The following is a 23,159-nucleotide window of genomic DNA, read 5'->3' on the forward strand; positions in this document are numbered from 1 at the left end:
AGGAGGGTGTGTGTGGCCAGCAGAAGGCCACATTCGGGAGGAGGCCTGGGACTCTGGGCTAAGTCATGCCGTGTTCAACCTCGGAGGGAGACGTTTCTGCTCCGCAGGAGCCACTGCCCCTTTGGAAGCCTTTTTTTTTTTCTCCTGAGAGAACGCCCTAGCAACTTGGGGCGTGAGCACAAGCCAGCACCCCGCTTGTGAGCCACTTTGCAACCCTCCACAGTGATGGAGCTGACTTACCACGGAAAACATCCAAATTTGCAAATTGCGGAGGGTCAGCAATGTTCCTTCCCAGGCAGGGCCGCTGAAATTCCCCAGGCCTGAAATACAATCACTTTCAAATCAAATCTAATAGAATGCATGGATATTCTCTCTTCAAACATGTTTACTTAAAAATGTAACGCATTGCTTTCTTTTCACAGATTCTTTTTAAAATTTTTCCTCAAGTGCAATCAGAATTGTTTGAAAACAGCAGGAAACCCGAGGGACATGAGAAGGTTCCAGGTAAGAGGCCTGCAGATTTTTCCTGGGAAATAAGTCATCCTGTGTTCTCTCCGTCGTCTTCCTTTCCTTTCCTCTCTTTTTTCTTAGAACACATGACTCACCGGTTGCTAACAATGAAAAAGATCACTGTAAGTGAGATCCCTCATCAATAGGTAGCAGTGAGGGTTTCTTCATATTACAGTGCTCAGGCCTTCTGCCTCCAGTGCCCCAGCCCCAGGGGACGGGCACCAACCCGTGCTGGAGATTTGATTTTAAGCCCTCAGGCTGCCCTTCGCACACACAGCTGCCCACAGCAGGAACCATGTTCTTGATATCCAGCCACCCTGGGATTTCTCAAAGCAGCGTCTCTGTGCTTTCTGCAAGCAACAGCCTCTTTCTTCCCCTTTCCACCGGTTAACTATTCAGTGGTCTCACTCGGAGTCTTTTGGAAAGCAGCAGCCCAAACAGCCGTGGTCACTTTAAGATCGCGGCATGACAACAAGACCCGCGGGACAGTGACCCAGCTGCCTGGCAGTTAAATCTGCCACCGGTTTCATCACCCTTGCCACTGATGTACCGAGGATGCAAGCTAATAAAAACACAGAGCCAGGCAAAGTGTGTCAGGTCGGAGATGAGAGGGAGAGCAGCCCCTCTCTGCCCCCCTTCCTTAATCTTTGAAGGACCCTTATTTAATCCACCAAATGGCTTTCCTGCCACTCATGCCCAATGGAAATACACAGGGCTCCCTTCCCCACAGGAACATTAAAAACATGTTAAGTGATAGTATTCAAGCTTGAGACTTTAAAAAATAATCCTGGCAGCGACGAGCGAGATGGGGATGATTAGCTTCATGTTTCAGGTGAAGAAAATGAGGTTCTGGGAGTTTAAGGAACTTGCCTCTAACCACAGGAAGGAGGTGGTGGAGCCAGGAGTCCACCCGACCATAGCTTTGCGAGGTGTACAGCGCGCAAGTGTGCGGCTTTGCAATGCTTTTCTGAAGTTCTTAGTAATTTTGAACAAGGGGCTGCACCTATTTATTTTACACTAGACCCCACAAATTATGGTGTAGGAACCGAGTCATGAAAGAGTTAATGGAAGAGAGGGGATGCACACACAGGCCAGAGAGAACTACTTGGAAAAAAATTCTTTTTCCTATCACATCATGGTTATCGATCTTACTGGGACCTGGACATTTTTTGTTAGTTTTTTAACACTATTACCAGCCTCTCAAAAAATTAAACCCCTCCCTCCCCTCTATGCAGTATGATATGAAGACAAATAGAAATACATTTGTCTGGGGGATCAAGTAGGAACATTGTGCACGGGGAAGGCAGTGGTACACACTATTATGGAAATGTATATAATGGAAACATATCATTTCAGTCCAAAATGATGTGTGAAATTCAAAAGAATTCTCAAGTGCCTCGATGACCAAAGCTTAGCTTTCACTTTCTGGAAGAAACGGAGGCAGGGACAGTAGCTGGCAATGTGGATTCTTACACCTGTATAAAGTTAAAGAGCTCTTAATAGAATGCCTTGTCATTTTATTTGTCCCAAATCGTAGAATTGTACTCACCAAGCATGCTAATTATTTCCCCTACTTCTTTAGTTATTTACTAAGTGAGATTTTCAATGTGCTTGTGTTTTTAACAGGGTTACAATAAATATTGCTGGTCTCAAAATGAGGAATTTTTATCCTATGTGAAAACATTTGACTTTTGCAAAGACAATGGAAGAGATCTTTTTTAAAAGTTTGTAGATTCTATGATTGTCTTATTTCTGGAGTAGAATTAAAGGCAATTGGCAGGTGTGGGGGTTTTTTGGTAGTTTTTATTGAGATAAAATTCACATAACTTATCAATCACCATTTTAACTATTTTAAAGTGTGCGATTCAGGGGCTCTTAGTACATTCACAATGTTGTGCAACTATCACCACTATGTATTTGAGACCATTCCCATCATTCCAAAAAGAAACCTCATACCTCCCAATTCCCTTCTCCCCACCCACTGGCAGCCTCTAATCTACTTTCTGTTTCTATGGATTAGTCTATTGTGGACTTTTCATATAAATGGAGTCGTACAATATGTGGATTTCTGTGTCTGGTTTCTTTCGAGGTTCATCCTTGTTCAGACTTCATTCTTTTTTATAGCTGAGTAATATTCTATTATAAGAATAAACCACACTTTGTTTAACATTGCATCGGTTGATGGGCACTTGGGTTGTTTCTACATTTTGGCTTTTATAAATAATGTTACTATAACCATTTGTGTGCAAGTTTCTTTTGTGAACAAATGTTTTCAGTTCTCTTGAGTAAATATGTAAGTGTAGAATTTCTGGGTCATATGGTGACTCTATCTTTAACTTTTTGAAGAACTGCCAAACTGGTTTCCACATGGCTCCACCATTTTACATCTCCATCAGTGATGTTTGAAGGTTCCACTGTCTCCATATCTTTAGCAACACTTGTTATTTTCTGTTTGTTTGCTTTTAATTCCAGTCATCCTCTGAGTGTGAAGTGGTAACTCATTATAGTTTTGATTTTCTTTTTCTAATGACTAACGATTTTGACCATTTTTTTCATGTCCTTATTGATCATTTGTGAATCTTCTTTGGAGAAATGTTCATTCAAATCCTTTGCCCATTTGTAAATTGGGTTATTCGTCTTTTTATTCTTAAGTTGTTAGGGTTCTTCGTATATTAGGGTTACTGGGTCCTTATCGGATAAGTAAGGATTTGTAAATATTTTTTTTCTCATTTCATCATTGTCTTTTCACTTTCTGCAAAGTGTCCTTTCATGCAGAAAAGAATTGGCAAATTTTATGCTGTAGTCAGATTCTATTAAGCGTATAACCTTCAGTGAAAGCTCTTTTACGTGGGGAAGGCTATTAAGGAGACAGACTTGACTATGTGCTGTAATGGTCAAGTGAGAAATTTGGATCAAGTTCAAAATATGAAACAAAACCAGAGGTGGTATGTAATCATGGTGGTGAGTAGAATGATCTAAAGGGATGGTGATTTAAGAATTCCTGGAATAGATATCTCATTCAGAAAGAAAAGGTAATAATTTTAAACCATGTAGACGATTATTTCAATCCTCCACTTTCGTTATATGAGCAAACATACTCTTAATGTGAACTATACGTTTATGGAGATTTGATCTGAACAGAATAGAACTTATTTTGCAGCCTGAACCAAACCTCTCTTTAATTCAGTTCAAGTCCTAAGTATCATGGGCATATATAAAATATTTATTGAAGCACAGTGGACTTTAACCCTTTTGTGACTCAGACCCCTATGAGAAATTGGTAAAAGCTATAGTTTCTATCCTCACAAAAAGCTACATTTTAACAAAGTTTTGCTTAAAATGCCAGGGGTTCCCAGACTTCTTGAAACATCTCTTAGGGTTCCACAGAGCCCTGACTTAAAGAAATGAAACTCATCTCACACCCAGTGGTCATCCTCCGTGCAATTTAACCGTTAACATGGGGGCCTGACACTGAAGACTTTTCCTGAAGATCTTCCCACCATCTTGACTTTAAATGCCATTGGATCCCGAATGACTCTGGATGCATTCCTCAGACGTCACCCTTTTCTGGAGCTGCAGATACACAGCTCTGCCTCCCTCCTGGGCGTCTTCACTTGGACGACGGATGAGTACATGTTCACAGCTTACTCCCTGATCCGTGCCCTCCTCGTTTTTTGTTAAAGTGTCACTTCTTCCTCCTAAGTATCTGTTAAACCCATCTCTCCCGAAAAACTGCAAAAGGCCTTTCTACTCCTTCCTTGTCTAATCGACCCTCAGCACGGCTGCTAAAATTGTCTTTTCAAACATGTCACTCTGCTTGCTGTATGTTATAAATACCTCCTGTCCATAGACAAAAGCTTAGATTTACAAAGGCATGGCAAATAAGCACCTTTATACCAGGCATGCACCTTGCCTGATGTTTCCATGTGCCCACTACTCAACAGGCACACCTCATTGATTTCCACTATGTGGAATATTACTTGGAACCTTTCCACATGCTCTCGCCTCTGCCTGAGAACCCTTCACCCCTCTTCAGTTTTCGATTTCTACTCATGCTTCCAAACTACACCTTTGTGAGGCCTTTTCTGACTCTTCCTGTCAGTAGATGTTGATTCCTTCTCCTGGGCCAACATACCATTCTCCACAAGCTACTCCAACACATTGCCTTGCAGTCATTGTTTGTCTAATAGACTGTGTGCTGCTTGAGGGCAATTAGTATGTTTTATTTATTTTTGTATTTCTCCCCAGTGCCTAGCACGATGCCAGCCATTTTGTAGGGCTCAATAAATTGTTATTGAATGAATTTTTAAGAGAGAAATTTTAAAAAATGGAAGGAAGGAAAGCAGGAAGGGAAAAAAGAAAAGATTTCCAGGGCCCCCAAAGTACCTTAATCCATGGACCATGCATGCAGAAAATCACCTCTGCCCTCCCTGAAATGGAACAATTCAGTAAAACACCCAGATTAACAGCTCAGTGAAGGAAAGGACAAGAAATGTATGTCTAGTTTAAGCTGACAGGCCTGTTAGGACATAATGAACCCCATTCTTTATTTCTCTGCATCGTGGGTGGAGAGCAGGCAGTTGGAAAATCCAGAAGAAAATCAAGCCAAGAATAGGAGGAATCAGGCATGTTGTCATTTCCCACATTCACATTCTAAGACACAGTAGAAGTTGACAACAATCAGGGCTATTGTTGCCAAGTCACTCTCATAGATAGGCTGGCTGGGTTGGCTCCAAGTCCCAGTGAAAACATAGATGCACTTATTCATGTATTCATTCACCCAACCACTATTATTAAGGAAATTCTGTGTGCCAGGCACTATCCTAGGTGCTGGCGATACATGAGCAAGACAGATAAAATTCTTCTCCCTGGAGAGACTTACATCTCGTGGGTAGATAAGGAAAATAAGATAAGCAATTTACATAGCTTAGCTGTGCTTCTCTGGGGTCTTCAAGTGACCAGCCTGGAAGCACAGGGGCCTATTATGGTGCCATTTGTCTGTGTTGCCTTTTGGAACTCAGTGGTGTGGCAATGTAAGGGTGATGTGGGAACTAAATAACAGCAGCACTATGATAATAGCCTGTGTGGATGCTCTTTCGGATAGTTTTCAAGGTTTTCCACAGCACTCATGTCAGCAGATCATTTCCTTGAGATTGGGAAGCTTAGAAGCCAGGGTGCCAATTTCCCCGCTCCTGCCTCAAAAGGATTCTATTTTAAACAGACACGACCACTGTCCAGGGCTGGTGTGTTTTCCATCATATGAGCAGCACCAACTTGTACATTAGTCATTCTGGAGTGGGTAGCAGATGCCTTGACACATCTCCAACCCTGGAATCATTTTTTTAAAAATATATGTTTTTATTGAGTTTTAGAGAGAGAGAAAGGGAGAGGCATAGAGTGATAGAAACATTGATGAGAGAGAAACATCATCGATCAGCTGCCTCCTGCACGCCCCATACTGGGAATCGAGCCCGCAACCAGGCATGTGCCCTGACCAGGAATTGAACCAGTGACCTCTTGGTTCATGGGTCAATGTTCAACCACTGAGCCACACAGGCCTGGCACCCTGGAATCATTGTAAAGGAACTCCTTCACTCAAACTTACAGCTTTCTTATAATTCGGATAAGGGTTCTTACCGCCATTTGCTGAACTTTGCTGAGTGACTCTTGGGTATCTCAAATTTACCTCCTAAATTGCTCCCTTTTTTAGATTGGGCCCATCAAAATAATCATTTTTAATACAGTTAAACTAGGGAGCGCACTGAGATAAATATACAGGTCTTAGCATTCTTTGCCTCAAGAGGTATGAAGGGGCCCATGCATTCCTAAGTGAATGCAGTCATTTCAGGGGCCAGATCGGGAGCGCCATCGGTGCTGAGTCAATTCCTGTTTGTTTGGATGGGTTTGCACACAACTCCACGATGGGCCTCCTTGAAGGGCATCTTGAGGGGGACTGGAAAGGCGTGAGGAAAAGGATTGGTGACTTGTTACACCCAGCAGGTTTGTCAGAACTCCGAGGAAGAGAGAAGAGACGCACAGTGGTGGGGAGAAGGGAATGGAAGACATGAAGCTCTCCTCCATCAAAGACTGGCATCTTTGGGGCAGTCAGATAGTGTGAGAGGCCTCGAGCCTGTTAGTGCAATCTGCTGGATGCAACAACTACACAGAACAATGGGGAAATTAATTAGATGACAGAGACACCTCCTATACACAGCCAGCCGCTGGCCATTAGTCTGTTTGACTAAACGATGCAAGAGCAAAGGGCAGGGCTACTCATGTCTTGGAATAGGGCCAAGATCCATCCAACAAACCCTTATGATTTTTTTAAACCCCCAGCTCTTATATAAAACTTTTTAATGGCACCACCATCTATTTTCCTTAAATAAAAAATGTTGAATATTTCTCTCACACCCGTTGAAGAGGGAAACAAGAGTTTAAATTAAGTCCAAATGGTAAAAATTTAATATAGCTCCAGCTGCCTGCAGGTTTCTTCAGTTCAAATCTCTCAGTTCAAGAGCTACCCCAGCTGCTCTGTGATCTCATCCACCATTTGAAGCTGCTGTGCTACTGAGCAGGGTTCAAAGCACATAATGAAAAGCACTTGTCCCTGGCCTCTCCGATCAACAGGTGAGTCCATTATCTGTTGGTAAAACAAACCAGATAGTCCCATTTAAGAAATAATAATTACCTATTTTGAGTCAGAAAAAAAACCCTCTGAGGGTCTGAGGATCTTTTATTTAGTCTAATGCTTTAAGCTTGGGGAAGGCTTTCTGTAGAATGCTTCAAGCTTTTTTGTTTGATGGTAAACCGTCTGCCACCCTCCCTCTGGCTTTTGGTGTCTCAAATAGGGACAAGAATCAGGGTGATAAGAATTTTGACCAACTCATACAGGAAATGTGTTTACAGTTATTTGTGGGAGAAAAGGAAAACAAGTGAATTCAGGTAGTTGCCTATGTAATTTTGGAGAGAGGATATGTGAGATTTCAATGAGGTTAGGAAACTCCAATCGGGGCACTAAAACCTGAGCACATCCAAGAACAATCAGATGCAGCCCTGGCTGGTTGGCTCAGCGGATAGAGCATCAGCCAGTGGACTAAAGGGTCTTGGGTTCGATTCCAGTCAAGGGTCCTGGGTTCGATACCTTGGTTGCAGGCTTGATCCTGGTCCTGGTCTGAGTGCGTGCAGGAGGCAACCAATCGATGTGTCTCTCTCACATTGATGTTTCTCTCTCTGTCTCTCCCTCTCCCTTCCATTCTCTCTTTAAAAAAAAATCAATGGAAGAATGTCCTTGGGTGAGGATTAACACACACAAAAAAAAGAACAATCGGATGCAGAACTTCCTGGAAAGCAAAGCTCTTTTAGTTTCGCAACAAGAGGCATAGATTCTTAAGCAGCTTATGGGACACACTAGTACAAGGTCCTGATTTTTGATGGATGACAGGTGATTCATGGGATCCCTGGGGGCACAGTTTGGGTGGAAGAGAATGGTCCAGCCAAATCAAGATGGCATCAAATATGTTATAACTCCCCTGGGGCTCTCAAAATGTTTGCTAGTACAATACTGCCCTTGACCAGAGCTATCCTACTTGGCATACATTTTAGATGGGAAAAACAATGAGGTCAATGGAGCAGCATGAGGCCAGCTGGAAGTAGCAAGTGCCTATGACCTTTGAGATTATGGGAAATTTAGTTGTAAACAGGTTAATGATCTTTGAGCTCCCTGATGACAGGAAAGTCTGGTTTTAAAAAAATTGCCATTTGATTTCTATACATATTCAACTAATTTTTTAAAGACAGGTTCTAAAAGATATCCCAATCCTAAGCCAAATATGCCAATGGAAATGCTGTTGGCATACTACTCTACTTATGCTAATTAGAATTAGTTTTTAAGTTCCCAAATAACCATTTCAGTAACCTCAAGTTGTATAGCAAAAGTTTTTCAACTCTTCAAGGCCTATCTCAAATCTCATTTCCTTGCTGGAAATGTTTGTTAGTGCCTTCAGCTCAGGTTAATTTTTCTCACCTTTGGACCCCTAGAGTATACAATGGCCACACAATTGAGTCCTCAGTTATGTATTACTGTAGAGTAATATTTTCTGATTAAGTGTAGTGTTTGTTATGCTTCATCAACTACATGGCAGCTCCTTGAGGTCATGACAGTGTTTTCTGGAAGCCTCCCTGGCATGTAGCACAGGGCCTGGGAGTGTCAAACAAAGCCTCCGACTGATTAAAACACAGCACTGCCTGGTTACTTGGGAAAGGATCTTCTCAGGAGTTATGTCATTCATGCCACAGTCCCCCTCCCTCGGTGTGAGCAACCCCAGAATGCCCTACATCTGTCTCAGCAGCAATCAACCTTGTGTTCTCTCCTTTGGTACTTGATAGTTAACTGAACAGACAATTTAACCTTAGGAGTTATGAAACAACAGTGATGTGCTAAGAATTCTGGGAATTCCTTTAAAAAAAAGATGACAAAATCCATACTTGTGGTGTCGGTGTTTAGAGGCAATTCTGGAGACTCTGGCGTCCAGTAACAAAGGAGAATCTGGGCTGTAAATCTGGTTTGAAACTATGATGTGTGCCAAGAATAAGGTGGTAAGGAGAAACACAATTTGCAGTAGCCAAGTTGTTTGTTGTTAGCCTGGACTGAATTATGTAGGCTTACACAGATTGCTTCATCAGAGTCCCCTTGTCGATGTGAGAATTAGCCAGTGCATAAAGACACCAACGGAGTATTTCTTCTCACGATATGGACTCCAAAGTTGGTTGCCCCCCACAACCAGAAGTCTGTCTTGATTTTCTCTGTCCTTTTAATGGTCTCTATGTCTCTTTCCTCCTTCCACAGGTGGAAAATAAAATCCCACATAATAGTTATGCTTTGGGAAAGCTGAAATAACATATATAGCAACTGAACAGTTATAAGGGAAATGCACATCATGAATTTAATTCCATTTCCAGATGTAAAATGTCATAAAGAATTTTTTCCATACTTGGCTAAGTAACAGGAATTTTCAAGACCATTTTATTTAGCTCGGTGAGCATGTGTTTGCAAGTAGGCATCAGTCTCCACGGTGAGTGTGTTATAAATGCTATGCATTGTAGCTGTACCAAGATTAAACGACCAAAGGCCACATTCCGCTAGGAGGTGCATGACCCTCATTGAAATGGAGGGGAAATGTGTCTAATTGTAGAATTTGGTGTGATTTTCAAAGCAAGCACTCTGGTCCACACAGGGAGGTTTCTAACCAAGGTAATTATTCTCCAGCAACTATAGACGCTGGGATTCTCGTCTGTTTAAAAAAAAAAACAGACCATTTAGTCATTCCACACCACCTTCATTGTGACTTATCTATTTCTGTTACCCTCCTGTGTGAGACTTAGGCTCTTTGTAGGAACAACTGAGTATGAGCTGAGAAAAGCTGGCTGGGAGGAGGATCCAAGCTGGTCATCCCTCTGACTTTTGCCCTTTAACTGAATTAGAGAGCTTTGAGAAAGATTGATATTAAAAAACCAAAAGTGTGATGTTCCAAAAAGCCAAAGACCACACTTTGGGTTAATTTTATATAAAATATTAACCCAAAGGTGGGAATAAGTCATTTTGGTAAAAGTACCCGTGCCAGATGCTGATATTAAAGAAACAGTTCCTCTATTGGAAAATTAGTTGTACGGGCAGATTAGCTGATGTGCCCACCTAAAGGATAACTCCCACTGAGGCCTTTTACAGGCAGGAAAGAGCTCTTTACAACTCAGCTTCTGCCTTGTATAAATTATTAGAATGAGGGATATGGGAGTACTTCGGGGTAATGAGAAGAAAAAATATAATTTAAGAAAGCCAATCAGTTTTCTTGAGTACTTGTAGCAAATTGCTAACACAATCAATCATAGATTTTGTTCTTAAGACTTCCTGCTGTTTTTCAAAGGGAGATACAAACTTTTTATGTTCCTGTTTCTGTATATCCAGCTAAAACTGCCATTTAATTTCATGATTCAAAATAGAACCTACATTGTCACTCTCAAGCTAGTCTGTGTATTGCACTGGCCTCACCAAAAATTAGAGAACTCATTAAGCAAAATAAGGAATTGCAAAAAGTGAAAAACTGCTTTCACATGAAAAAAAGGCAAGCAATTCCAATTGATCCCCACTTCTCTTTCTTGGAGCTTTGGCTTAAAGTTACCACATCAGAAATAATATTTGCATGAATATAATTGATTGTTGCTTTTGTGTTGAATTGCAACGTATCAGTTGAGGAGAGCTATAAAATACAGTGGCATCATTTTCAGCTCTTCAGGCTTTGCTATTGGAGCTTTGAGCTGAAATACAGACACACCAACTACGAGAAACAAATGAAAGCTGTCACCAGTGTCAGTAGCAAAAACCGGGGGTCCATCCACACAAATTATGGACATCTGTATTCCTAATTGGCATCATTTCAGGCTGTGCCAGCAGAATGGTGGTGCCAAGAGAGTCTGACAGCTTTAGAAAATACTAGGTATCAGGTTTAGGTGATAGGAGACACTGATGAGGCATAGAAGTTCTTTTGTTTGGAATACTCTCCATATGTTTGTTATAAGACTGGTGATTATTAGTTTCAGGTACCTCCACATGGCACCCCTTGTCAATACTAAATTTGCTGGCTACTTCTTAAAACAGATCAGCTTATGATCCTAGGAGAACAAGTGGTATTGATGGTTATATGATCAGGAGATCGTTGGCAAAGATGCCTACAAATAGTTAACAAGGTAATGGTAAGAAATGTTGACCTTGATTTGTTTAGCTAAGATGTAAAGATTTTTGAAGGTCAAAGGTGTCCTTGTGTAGTGTTTTGGAGTCTAACTGTGTCTGACCCTCTAACATTAAGCTGCTGTGGCCTGCAGTTTTCAAGAGTGAAGCAAACCAGGGGAAAAGAGAGAAGGGGGAGAGAACAGGAAATGGAGTGAGGTGTTTCAGGAAGTTGTCAGGGGTTGACTGATTGATTCCAGATGGAAAAGGTCAGCCTTCGTGACCCAGGAAATACTCACTAGGGAAAGAAGTTGGCTTGTGGAAGGGGAAGGCCTGGGAGTGAGCCGAGGCTGGAATGCACTTTCCACTTCCTTTAGTCTTCAAACATTCAGAAACTTTAACTTCTCCAAAGAGAATAATATCAGTGTTGTCATCATTCATCAGAAAACAGTGAAGGAAGTTAAATTTGGAGCTTTGAATGTACCAAATGTATCTTCACCTCCATAATGTCCTTCATTCTTCCAGAAGTAGAGTGCATGAATGTAGAAGTCCACGTTTGTGTATATCTCCACGTACAAGAACAACAACCAAACTTGTCTGGTTTCACGTGGTGGAGTTTGTGAATTAAATCCTTTCCACTTTGCAAATTTGGTTTAATTGGCAAGCTCTTCTAGATACTTGAGAGTCTAAGATGTTTGGAATATTAAAAACGGGAACTTGTCTCGTATCTATATATATACATGCACATACATTTGGACATAATTTAAAATCTTGTAATAAATTTTGCAGACACTGAAATAATTCAGGTTAATTCCCTTGCTGTCATGAGAGGCCAGCGCTAGCCAGCAAGAGATTAAAATTTATTTCCATTGTTAATAGAAAATAATGAAGTGCATCTGAACCATCAGGGTATGTCATTTGGGAAATGTTCACTTTGGAACTGACTCTCACTCCACCCGAATGGACAATGATGAAATCAGCTGGCTTGAGAAAAGCCCATATTTTGTGGCAGGAATGCACGAGGAGCACTAAAGCACAGTATGACAAGAAGCTTGTGGAATGAATTAAAGTGGTCTCAAAGAGAATGCTCTTTACATCCACGTAGGCCCCAGGCAGGCGGGTTCCCCTCACTGTGCTGAGTACAGCTCATTGGCAATTAAAGCCTGAAGCACCCTCTCATTTTTTTCCCCCAGAGATGACAGCTATGTCTTTGAAAATTCATTCACACACACAATTTACCAAAGCGGTCTGATTCCTCTTTTTTCTCCACTTCTATTATTTTCAGGGGGTAAATGCTTTCAACTTCATGTTCCTCTTAACCCCATGGCCAGGAGACAGCCTCCCTCTTCCTTTGACTATGATGCCATCCTGTGCTCTGCTGAGATGGCCCTGACAAGGGCTTGTGCCTCGCACATTTACCCAGAGTGATGGATGTCTCCCTCTTATGGTGGCCGCTACATGATAGGGACTTTCTGGAAGGACTTCCTCCAGACTTTTAACAGGTTAACATGAACACAATTGAAAACAGACCCAGAGCTAGACAGGCTGTATCCCTCAATTGTGAGCAATTATATTGATAATAATTTTCTGAATGGCAACTGGAGAAATATTATGCTGTGTTTTATACTAGTCAGATCATTGGTTAAAATCCTAGAATCTGGCATGACAATACCGTAGACGTAGCAGGAGTTCAATGAATACCTTTGGGTTGAATGATTGAAGCCCACTCATGTTCAAGTATGATTTCCTGTGTGCTACAGTCATGCCTATGGCACCAGGCTATGTGAGATATTCTGTGGACTCATGGTTTTAGGGGTTTTCCCAAGCCTCCATTATATTAAAGTATACATTAAAAGATTTAAAGGATACCATCTAAAACTTTGCAAGGTAAAAAACATCAGAAGAGTGTTGCCTCAGGAAGTAGGATTGACTAAGATAACTTTGTAGGGTAAAGGAAATATTCTAAATCGTGATATGGTGAGGCTTACCTGCATGTATCCATTTGTCAAAATTGTGCAGCTAAGATTTGTGCATTTCAATGCCTGTAAATTTCACCTAAAATGGAAATTCATTATACTATTTTGTTTACTTGAAATTATTCATAGTAAAAAATTTATGGAAATTCATTATACTATTCTGTTTATTTTGTTTACTTGAAATTATTCATAGTAAAAAATTTTAAGTGACATTTAATGAATCTTATTTCATATGAGGAGCTAAGGTAGGGACAAGGTTTTTTCCCCCTTCACTTAATAAGTTAGGAAGGGGTGGCAGAAAAAATTAAAGAAGAATATCAAAAAATTTAAGTTGGGAGTAGACAGGAAGAGTCATTTTCAAGTACAGCTCGTCATTATGTACCTATTCATTGCCCTTCCTTGAAAAGTCTATATGTATGCATGTATGCCCTGGCCGGGTGGCTCAGTTGGGAGCATTGTCCTGTATACCAAAAGGGTTGCAGGTTCAATTCACACTCAAGGCACATACCTGGGTTGAGGTTTGATCCCTGGTCGGGGTGTGTATGGGAGGCAACTAATCAATGTTACATCTCTCCCTCTCCCTCTCCCTCTCCCTCTCCCTCCCACTCAAGGCACATACTTGGGTTGAGGTTTGATCCCTGGTCGGGGTGTATATGGGAGGCAACTAATCAATGTTACTCTCATCTCTCTCCCTCTCCCTCTCCCTCTCCCTCTCCCTCTTTCTCTAAAAAGCAATAAAAATGTATCCTCGGGTGAGGGTTAAAAAAGTGTATATACATGTATGAATATGTATATAACAAGTGGTTTTCTTAAAAAAATTTCCAAGTAGACTCATATCTAGGATAGTTCATCTTCCTGGATCAAGCATGTTGGTGGTAGGTACGTTAGAGTCCGCTCTATTCTGCTACACTCTCCCTGCTACTGTGGTCTTGGCTAATCTCTGCCTCTTTGAACTTCTTGCACACTCCTGATCTGCAGCTCACACATAGAATTCAATGGAATCTCATTCCTTGTGCTACTTGCTTTATGTTAGCCATGTATCTCCAGCTTGAACATAAGGTCTTTGAGGGCGGGGTCATGACTGGTAACTTTTGGTCTCTAGCCCCTGTGTTCCCCTTTCTAGAGCCTCCCCCAGAGCATACCAGTGGTTCTCAACTTTCCTAATGCCGTGACCCTTTAATACAGTTCCTCATGTTGTGACCCCCAACCATAAAATTATTTTCATTGCTACTTCATAACTATAATTTTGCTACTGTTATGAATCGTAATGTAAATATCTGATATGCAGGATGTATTTTCATTGTTCGCGACCCACAGGTTGAGAACCGCTGGTAGACTATGGGAGAGGCTCAGTGAGTAATGTTGTCTGTCCTATTAACTAATCAAACAAGGCAGAGGTGAGGCTATTAGGAGGGGAACTCATTGAGGCCCCACACTGAAAGCTTTACATGTATTTATCCTTATTTTGTCTCATTCAGCCCTTGAGAGATAGGCATTGTTTATGTTTTACAGATAAGAAAAATGGACATTCATAAAGGTTGGTGATTTGTCCAAGGTTACAAGTTAGGAAGCAACAGGCGTGGGATTTGAGTTCAGTTTCATCTGACTGCAAATCCATGCTCTTTCACTCTTCCATACCCAACTCTTCCCTTTCCTCTGGTTAGATACTGAACGCTCTACAGTCTCAACACTGAATTCCAGCAATCTGACCTTCTTGCCTAAAGCCTGAGCATCTCTGCCACTGCTCTCTATTGGGCAGGGACACCACAAACAAGTCATCTCCATGCCAGCCTTACGCTAGCACATATCAGAGGTGCAAGGACCCATTCCTGTTCTGGGAGAAACGACCTACCAGCTGGTGCTCAGTTCTTAGCCTCCTGATGACACACAGTCAGTCCCTTGTTGCAACGGTCAGCTGGGAATGAGTGTCCAGGTCCTTTGCTAGAGAACTACATTTCTAGAAGCAGCAGGCACAAGCCCAATTTCCCCATTTCATCATCTGGGCATAGTCTGAACACAAATATGTGATAGCACATGGGTGAAGGGCAGTCTCTTTTTCCATGAAGCTCTTCCCATAATTATAAGAGGAGGTGAAATGTCAAGAGCATGGCCCTGTCCCCAAATTCTGTTCCATTTCTTGTCAGCTATATGGAAATCTGGCAAACAGAATTCTGGTACATTTACTACCTTATATGAAACTAAGTCCTTTTTTTTTTTTTTTTACTTTAAATATGCAGGTTGTGTTATCAACAACAGTGAATGTGGATGGACATGTGTTGGCTGTTTCTGACAACATGTTTGTTCATAACAACTCAAAGCATGGGCGGAGAGCGAGAAGACTGGACCCTTCGGAAGGTAGGGCTGTCTGCGGGCAGGGCGAGAATGGCAGACAAATGAAATTCTCCACAATTTCCTTGCTTGAATTTCAAATGTATGCTTCTGAGTAGGAGTGGAGAAAGTACACAAGACCATGTGGGTTTTAAAGTGAAGTTGTAAACACTGACTCCCGCATACTCCGTTGTAACCCCACACATCTCCCTGCGATGTTTAAAGACCCCATGCCTCAGTCTGTTCCATTCAGTTGTGTTTTTCTTTTTGCTAGGCAGGTATTTCAGGCAAATGTAGGCCTATGACATCTTAGTTAAACAGGAACATTACAGTGCCAGACATGTATGAATAAGTGTCAGATGTGCCCTTAAACAGATTGTGGGCAAAACAAAACAATGTGCAGAATGAAACTGACACTAATTGATTTTTGTTTGCTTGGACTAGAAGAAATCATGGTCTGCTCTGGGTAGTTTTCCAAGTGCATTAAAGTAATTAGAAATACAGGTAACTGTTAAACTTCAACTTGTCTGAAAAATTTAAGTATATTGAGGAAGATAACTGACAAACCTAAGTAAAGCCCATCTGAGTTCTTCTCTTTCCTTGCCCACTCCCCACTCCCTGGAGTAGGAGGTTATGGACTACATGAATAGTGAAATTAGGGACTATTTTAGTGTGATGCTTGGCTGTATACTGCTCACCAGCCCCCACCCCAACTCGGCCTTTAAAATGTGTCTTGTATCATTTAAAATAGGAATTAATGAACTGAAAGAAAATGATTGAATCAGTAAAGAATTTGGAGTGGTGTTAATTCTCCCACAGTGGGCACCGAAGGGGAGACGAAAACCCCAGGGTTCAGAACTAGGAACCCATCCAGTTTCTTTTGACTGATTGGATGTGATTGACTGGCTGTTCAAAGGGGGCTCATGTTTTTGGAATCCTGCCAAAGTTCTCTCCCACCTTTGACCCTGTCAGCTTTGGAAATGGAGTGATGGATTGACTTTAGTTATGGCCTGAAAACCATATTGGGTTCCTGTTGGGATGTAAAGTCCAGAGGCCTCAAACATATGGAAGAAGGGGGGAAATCCTTCCTACAAAGTTAGGAAAGTGATTAGAAATTGTCTCTTGATAGAGCAGAAAAAGCCTTCACCTATGACAGATTTTACTTTCTCCTTCTCTCTCTGGCACATTAGCAGGCCTTGTAAATCTTGACATCTTAGTGCAGAGGAGGTGGAGAGAGAAAAGGGATTTACACGTTTCCAGTGTGGTCAACTTATAAAAATATGGGGGGGAAGAACAAGTTCTAAAAACACCCTTTGCACAATTAGCTAAGTGTTCCATGTTTTCATACATAGTGGTCAAATCATTAGGCTTTAATGACCTGGTGAAAACCAACAACCAATTAAGGAATGATGGCAAGTCAGCAAAGCTCAACTTGAACTTCTTGGAATGATCAACAGCCTTTAAGAGCAGTCAGTTCCCCGAACTCCAAACTTCAACCACCAAAGGGCAGACCTGACTTTTCTTTTCTATCGTTTTAGCTACCCCCTGCATCAAAGCCATTAGCCCAAGTGAAGGCTGGACCACAGGAGGAGCCATGGTCATCATCATTGGGGACAACTTCTTTGATGGCCTCCAAGTGGTGTTTGGAACTATGCTTGTATGGAGCGAGGTAGGCCGGGGCAACTTGCTTTCCTGATTTTCTTTGGCCTAAAGATAGTTTTGCTTTGGGTTTGAAACTAGTAATTCCTGTAGTATCAGCAGCATGAATGCACACTATTAAGTACCAAAGATTAGCCACATGTAAACCACAATTTATTGCAGGCGTGGATAACTTAAAAATATAAATATTCATTGCAGTATTATTTATAATTTTGAAAAAATAAGAATAGTCATAATGGGTAAATAAATGATGGAATATCATTACACCATTAAAAATTGTGGGGTTTTTTTTTTGCCCTAGCCAGTTTGGCTCAGTGGATAGAGAGTTGGCCTATGGACTGAAGGGTCCTGGATTTGATTCTGGTCAAGGGCACATGCCTGGGTTGCGGGCTCAATCCACAGTAGGAGGCGTGCAAGAGGCAGCCAATCAATGATCCTCTCTCATCATTGATGTTTCTATCTCTCTCTCTCCCTCTCCCTTCCTCTCTAAAATCAATAAAAATGTATTTTAAAAAATTGTGTTTTGAAAAAATTCTAATGACCAGGAGAAGGGTGCATGTTTATGCTGTAATGCTAAGTGGAATAAAAAATCAGGACAACATTGTCTGAGGATGTAAAGTCTAATTACGTAACATCCATCCATAGAAAAGTGCTGGAAACACACCAAAGATTAATAACAGTTGTCTCAGGTTATGCAATGTTAATATTTTCCTTATATTTTTCTGTAATTTCTAAATTTTCTAAAGTGGATATGTTCTACTTTCATAATGGGAAGACCAACAAGACATGTTACAGGAAGATAACTACTGATGTTAAGTTGGATGTGGAAGTTGCCAAATCAATATGTGAGGTCATAGCAGTATAGGAATTAGGGGGAGAGTATGATTACAGGGATGGGGGTGGGGTGGGTACATGAGGTGGGAGGGACTTGAGCTGGGCTAGTAGGAAGGAGAGGATCTAGACAGGGTAGGTTGAGACAAAAGTCCAGGGTGTGAGAGAAAAATGTGAGAGACAGGGACAGGGTATTCAGAGTGTTTGGGGTGCCATGACTATGCCAGTTTGCCCTGGTGGGAGTAGTCATGGGAGATTCTCATGTTCTCAGTATCCTTGGTGATAACTTCTATAATAGGTGTTTCATTTCCATGCCTGTTCATTCCTCAGCTAATCACTCCTCATGCCATCAGAGTTCAGACTCCTCCTCGACACATCCCTGGAGTGGTGGAAGTGACTTTATCTTATAAATCCAAGCAGTTCTGCAAAGGAGCTCCAGGAAGGTTCATTTACACAGGTGAGTGAGAAAATGATTCCAAAGGGGACTGGCCCCTGGTTCACCTTTGGTCTAATTCCAAGTCTCTCTACTTTTTCATCATTCTAAATTTACTAGGTCTTTCTGCTTGTGTGGGAAGACTGGACTGGGTAAAAGGCATTGAATGGGAAAGTATAGACTTGATTCTAAATTTGTATTCTACTTAAGCAGTTTCTGCACAGTCTGGGAGATGGTCACGGCAGCTCATCTCAGGGGTACCTCCTTATACATTTAACTTTGCTGGAACCTTGCTAGGATAGACCTTTATTCAAGCAACCAGACAAAAAAAATAGACAAAGTTGCTGGATATAACTAATTTTCTTTTTTTAAATTTTGTTTTATTGCTTAAAATATTACAAAGAGTAGTACATATGTCTCCTTTTTCCCCCCCTGACCTTCCCCTGGCCTCCCCTACCCCCCAGTGTCTTGTATCCATTGGTTATGCTTATATGCATGCATACAAGTCCTTTGGTTGATCTCTTACCGCCCCCCCCACAAACCTCCCCGGCCTTCCTGCTATAGTCTGATAGTCTGTTCGATGCTGCTAACTAATTTTCTTGAAAAGGATTCAAGGGAGTTGCCCATTGATGCTGCAGAGTGATTCAAATTGTTTTAAATTGTATGAAAGTATCAGTTACCTATTATATATCTCAATATTTGTTGAATAATCTACCTTGTATCTATAACCTTTTCTAGGTGTAAGGTACAGGGACATATAATACATGGTCCTTACTGTACTGGGAGTTTAGAACTTTTGGAGGAGGCAATGGTACATTACCCAGAACAGCTAGAGAATTAGAATATTCAAAATGCATGGTATTTTCAATGAATGGAATATGAGTTCCAGGAAAAGAGGGTTTAGTGTGGACTAGAGTTAGTGGTATGATATATTAAGGGAGAAATGGACATTTGTAAGGATGGGAGGGTTTAGATAGGCAAAGAGAAGGAAAAATGTTTCAACTATGGGAAACTCATGTGCAAAGGCCCAGGGGGTGAAGTGAGCAGGTGGCAATATATTTGGGTAGACCTTAGACCAGAACTTAGTTTAGATGATCTAGGCACAGGAAGAAGGGAAACCGCAAAACAGCTTAAAAACCCTGTATAGTACGAAGAGAGTAATCAAATTCATAGAGACAGAAAGTTGAATGATGGTTTTTAGAGGATGAGGGTAGGGAGAATGGGAGTTGTTGTTTAATGGGTATAGAATTTCAGTTTTGCAAGATGAAAAGAGTTCTAAAGATTGGCTGCACAACAAAATGTGAATGTATTTAACACTATTAAACTATACACTTAGAAATGGTTTAAGATAATAAATTGTGTTATATTTTCCCATATAACAAATTCTACCATAATTTGGGGAAAAAAAGCTTTGATTGGGAGTTCAGACTTGATTTGGTAAGATATAAGACGACATTGAGGGTTCCCATGCAAGGGAAAGTAAGTCAAAAGTGCTATCTTAGGATAAATGAATGTGGTTGATATAAAGACTGATTTAGTTGGGGGGGGAGGGGACGGCAGCCAAGGAGACCTGGAGAAACTGAAACCAGGATATTATACTTTGAAAGAGAAAATAGGGGTATCGAGAAAGAAATATATAAACCAAGAAAATACATCAGATATATTATGACTTTCTAATAATATCATTTTATAGTTTACTCTCTCATTTGGACTCAGCCTCTATTCTGATTTGAGTATCAATGTCTGCTTAGATGTCAATGAGGAGTAGATGGAAGAGGGTTGGAGGAGATGGCCACAGAAGGGGTTATAAATACAGGATGGAAGAAGTCTAGATGGGGCCTCAGGAGCACCAATATGTAGGGCTCAGGATGATAAGGAGGAGTCTGTGAAAGAGAATAAGCAGAAGTAGACTGCCTGGGGAGTCTCACAAAATTCCTGAATACCAGGATCATGTGCAGTCCCTCAAGTCTGGTGAGAAATGGGTGTCATTCCAGGATGCTTTCCACATATAGAGCTCCGGCACCTCTATTTTCCCTGGCATGGATAACAGGTCAGGCCAGAGAGGAGATGAGTAAGACTAATACCATTCATGGTGCAAACAATCCTCAACTCTCTTCTGAAGTAACAAACAATCTCCATATTTAGTGGGTCTATCGATGTCTGGAGCCAAGTGGTGTGTGTACATGCGTGTATGTGTGTGTGCATGTGTGTAAGCATGTGCATGTGCGTGCGTGTGTGTGTGTATGTATACATGTGTTAACTTCCTCTGAAAGCAGGGGTTCTCACCCTTGCCTTCACCTCAAATCACTGATGCCCAGGCTGGACCCTGGACCAAATAGATTTAAATCTCTGAAGATAGGACCCAGGTATTAGTGTAATCCATATATTTGTTGAACAAACATCAGCTCCAAATTATGCTCAAGACAAAATCATTCATATCAGTATGTCTCTAACAGCTCAGTTCTAGAAGGGGAGGTAGGTAGGTACTTGTAGTTACGATAATTGGGTTGAGTCCCATAAGAGATGTAAAAGCAAAATGGGTTGTTGGAGCACTGAGCAGGGAGTAGTTGACTTTGGGGAAGCATTGAAGGCTGTTCAGAGGCGGTGACAATACAGTGACATTTCAAAAGCAAAGTAGGAACTTACCAGACAGAAGAGTTTGTGGAAACAGAGTGCCTGGTAAAAGAGGAGTCCACATAACTGAAAATAATAGATGTTATGCTACATGTAAATTCAAAGAATCCTAGAGATGATGAGATATTGAAGATCATCTGGTGAAACTCCCTCTTTTGCAGATGAGAAAAGTGAGGTTCAGGGAGAAGTGACTTGCCCACAATCATCCATTACGTTATAGGTGGAGTCAGAACACGGACCCAGGTGTCTGCCCATCCTGCCTGGGGAGTCTTTTATTTAGCAGATAGTGTTGACAAAGAGCTCTCTTTTCCTAATGAGCCATTAATAACTATTTATGAAATAAATAGCGCTTGAGCACATGCACTAGGCTCAGCACTGCTCTGTGCTGGGGATACTGCAGATGAGTCAGACCAGTTCTTTTCCTAATGAGCCATTAATGACTATTTATGAAATAAATAATGCTTGAGCACATGCACTAGGCTCAGCACTGTGCTCTGTGCTGGGGATACTGCAGATGAGTCAGACCAGCAGCGTCACGATGTAGTGATGTAAAGGTGGACTGCTCATGCTCTGGAGTCACTGCCTGCCCGCACAGTTTGGCTTTCCTCTAAGTTTATGTCACTTACACAAATCTTGGGTAAGTGACATAAACTCTTAGTTTCTCACGTATCAGATGGGCTACCTACCTCTCAGAGCTGTGGTGAGGATAAATAATAGAAACAGTGGTGTGCTGGTAAAAGTTTAACAACCAGGTCTCCAAGTTCAAGGTGAGGGTGCGGGAAATCGGTTTATAGCATTTGCTGATTTCCATCGTGCAAATACTCTCCCCATGGCTCATTTCAAGCTACCAATATGACATCAACCAGCTCACAAAATTCCTGAAAATGTAACAACCTGCCCTCATAAGCCAGCTCTAGAACACCTCTGCATGGAAGGCATTCGGGATAGAGAACAACTAGATCTTATTATTCAAAAGGTGTTTATTATCCATATTATTCTTGTTATTTCTATTAGTCTTATCATAATGGAGACTGATGAATGAGAAGTTACAGATGCTATGAGGATTAAAAGTTGTATAGGATGCTGTGGATATATGCCAGGGAAGTTGAACCTTCTTGAACTGAGATGATAGGGAAGGCTAAGAACAGTCCAAACACAGAAAACAGTACATGCAAAGGTCCTGGGGTAGAGAAGAACATGAGATATATTTGATGGCCACTATGAATAGCGCAGAGAGAATGAGTTAAAGAGAGGTTGGGTTCAAGCTGGAAGGGAGGGTTTGGGCTGCTTATTTGGTCCTACCCCTGATGAACACTAAGGATATTTTCAATCCATGTGAAAACACGGAGAGACATTGGAGTATTTTAAAGCTGGGGAATCTGTGATTAGATTTGCCTTTTAAAAGATTATTCTGGCTGCAGTGTAGAGAATGGCTAGGAAGTTAGGGAGGATTCAGGGAGGTCAGTTGGAGGCCAGTGTGGTGGCCCCGGCCAGAAATGATGGCAGCTTGGACGAGCTTGCTGGTAGTGGGGACAAGCTGAAGTGGGTGAAATTTAGGAGGTAGCATTGACGGGACTTGATGATTGATTGGATAGGGTAAAGGTTGGGAAAGGGAGGGGAGGGGAAGACTCTCAGGTTTCAGGTTTGAAAAATTGGGTGGGTATAGTTTAGCAAGTGATTTTTAAAAAGGTATAAAGTGCTAAAGGGAGTTCAGGGGAAGGACAAAATCCTTCCAGCTGGCGGAGTGGTGGGGAGATTTAATATTGTAAAGATGCCAATTAATGAATAAATTTAACACAATGCCAATCAAAGTACCCACAAAATGTTTGGGGAAACTTTACAAAAGTTCACTGAGGTGCTAAAATAGAACCTCTCATTTTGAAAAATGAGAGGGCTTTGCCCTACCAGACATTAAAACCGATTTTAAGTTTCAGTAATTAAAAGAATACGGGGCTTTGCAAGAACATATAGAAATGCCACACAACAGAAGAGGATAGTTAAAAATAAATAAGTTGTAGGCCTGGCCGGGTGGCTCAGTTGGTTGGAACGTTGTCCTGTACACTAAAAG

At 41.4% G+C, this 23,159-nt stretch overlaps 1 protein-coding gene across 1 annotated transcript in view; it reads left to right on the forward strand.

The window, feature by feature from the left end:
• Positions 1 to 23,159, forward strand: part of EBF2 (early B-cell factor 2) — a gene marked incomplete at its 3' end in the record, with an annotated part of 196,239 nt that overhangs the window by 138,853 nt on the left and 34,227 nt on the right. The window contains exons 7-10 of the mRNA XM_005886603.2: positions 423 to 504; positions 15,444 to 15,561; positions 17,073 to 17,203; positions 18,355 to 18,481. Of these exons, the coding sequence (XP_005886665.1) occupies positions 423 to 504; positions 15,444 to 15,561; positions 17,073 to 17,203; positions 18,355 to 18,481 (458 nt within the window). The remainder of the gene's footprint in view (positions 1 to 422; positions 505 to 15,443; positions 15,562 to 17,072; positions 17,204 to 18,354; positions 18,482 to 23,159) is intronic.

The sequence above is a fragment of the Myotis brandtii genome, unplaced genomic scaffold, assembly GCF_000412655.1.
Source record: "Myotis brandtii unplaced genomic scaffold, ASM41265v1 scaffold990, whole genome shotgun sequence".
Taxonomy (NCBI): domain Eukaryota; kingdom Metazoa; phylum Chordata; class Mammalia; order Chiroptera; family Vespertilionidae; genus Myotis; species Myotis brandtii.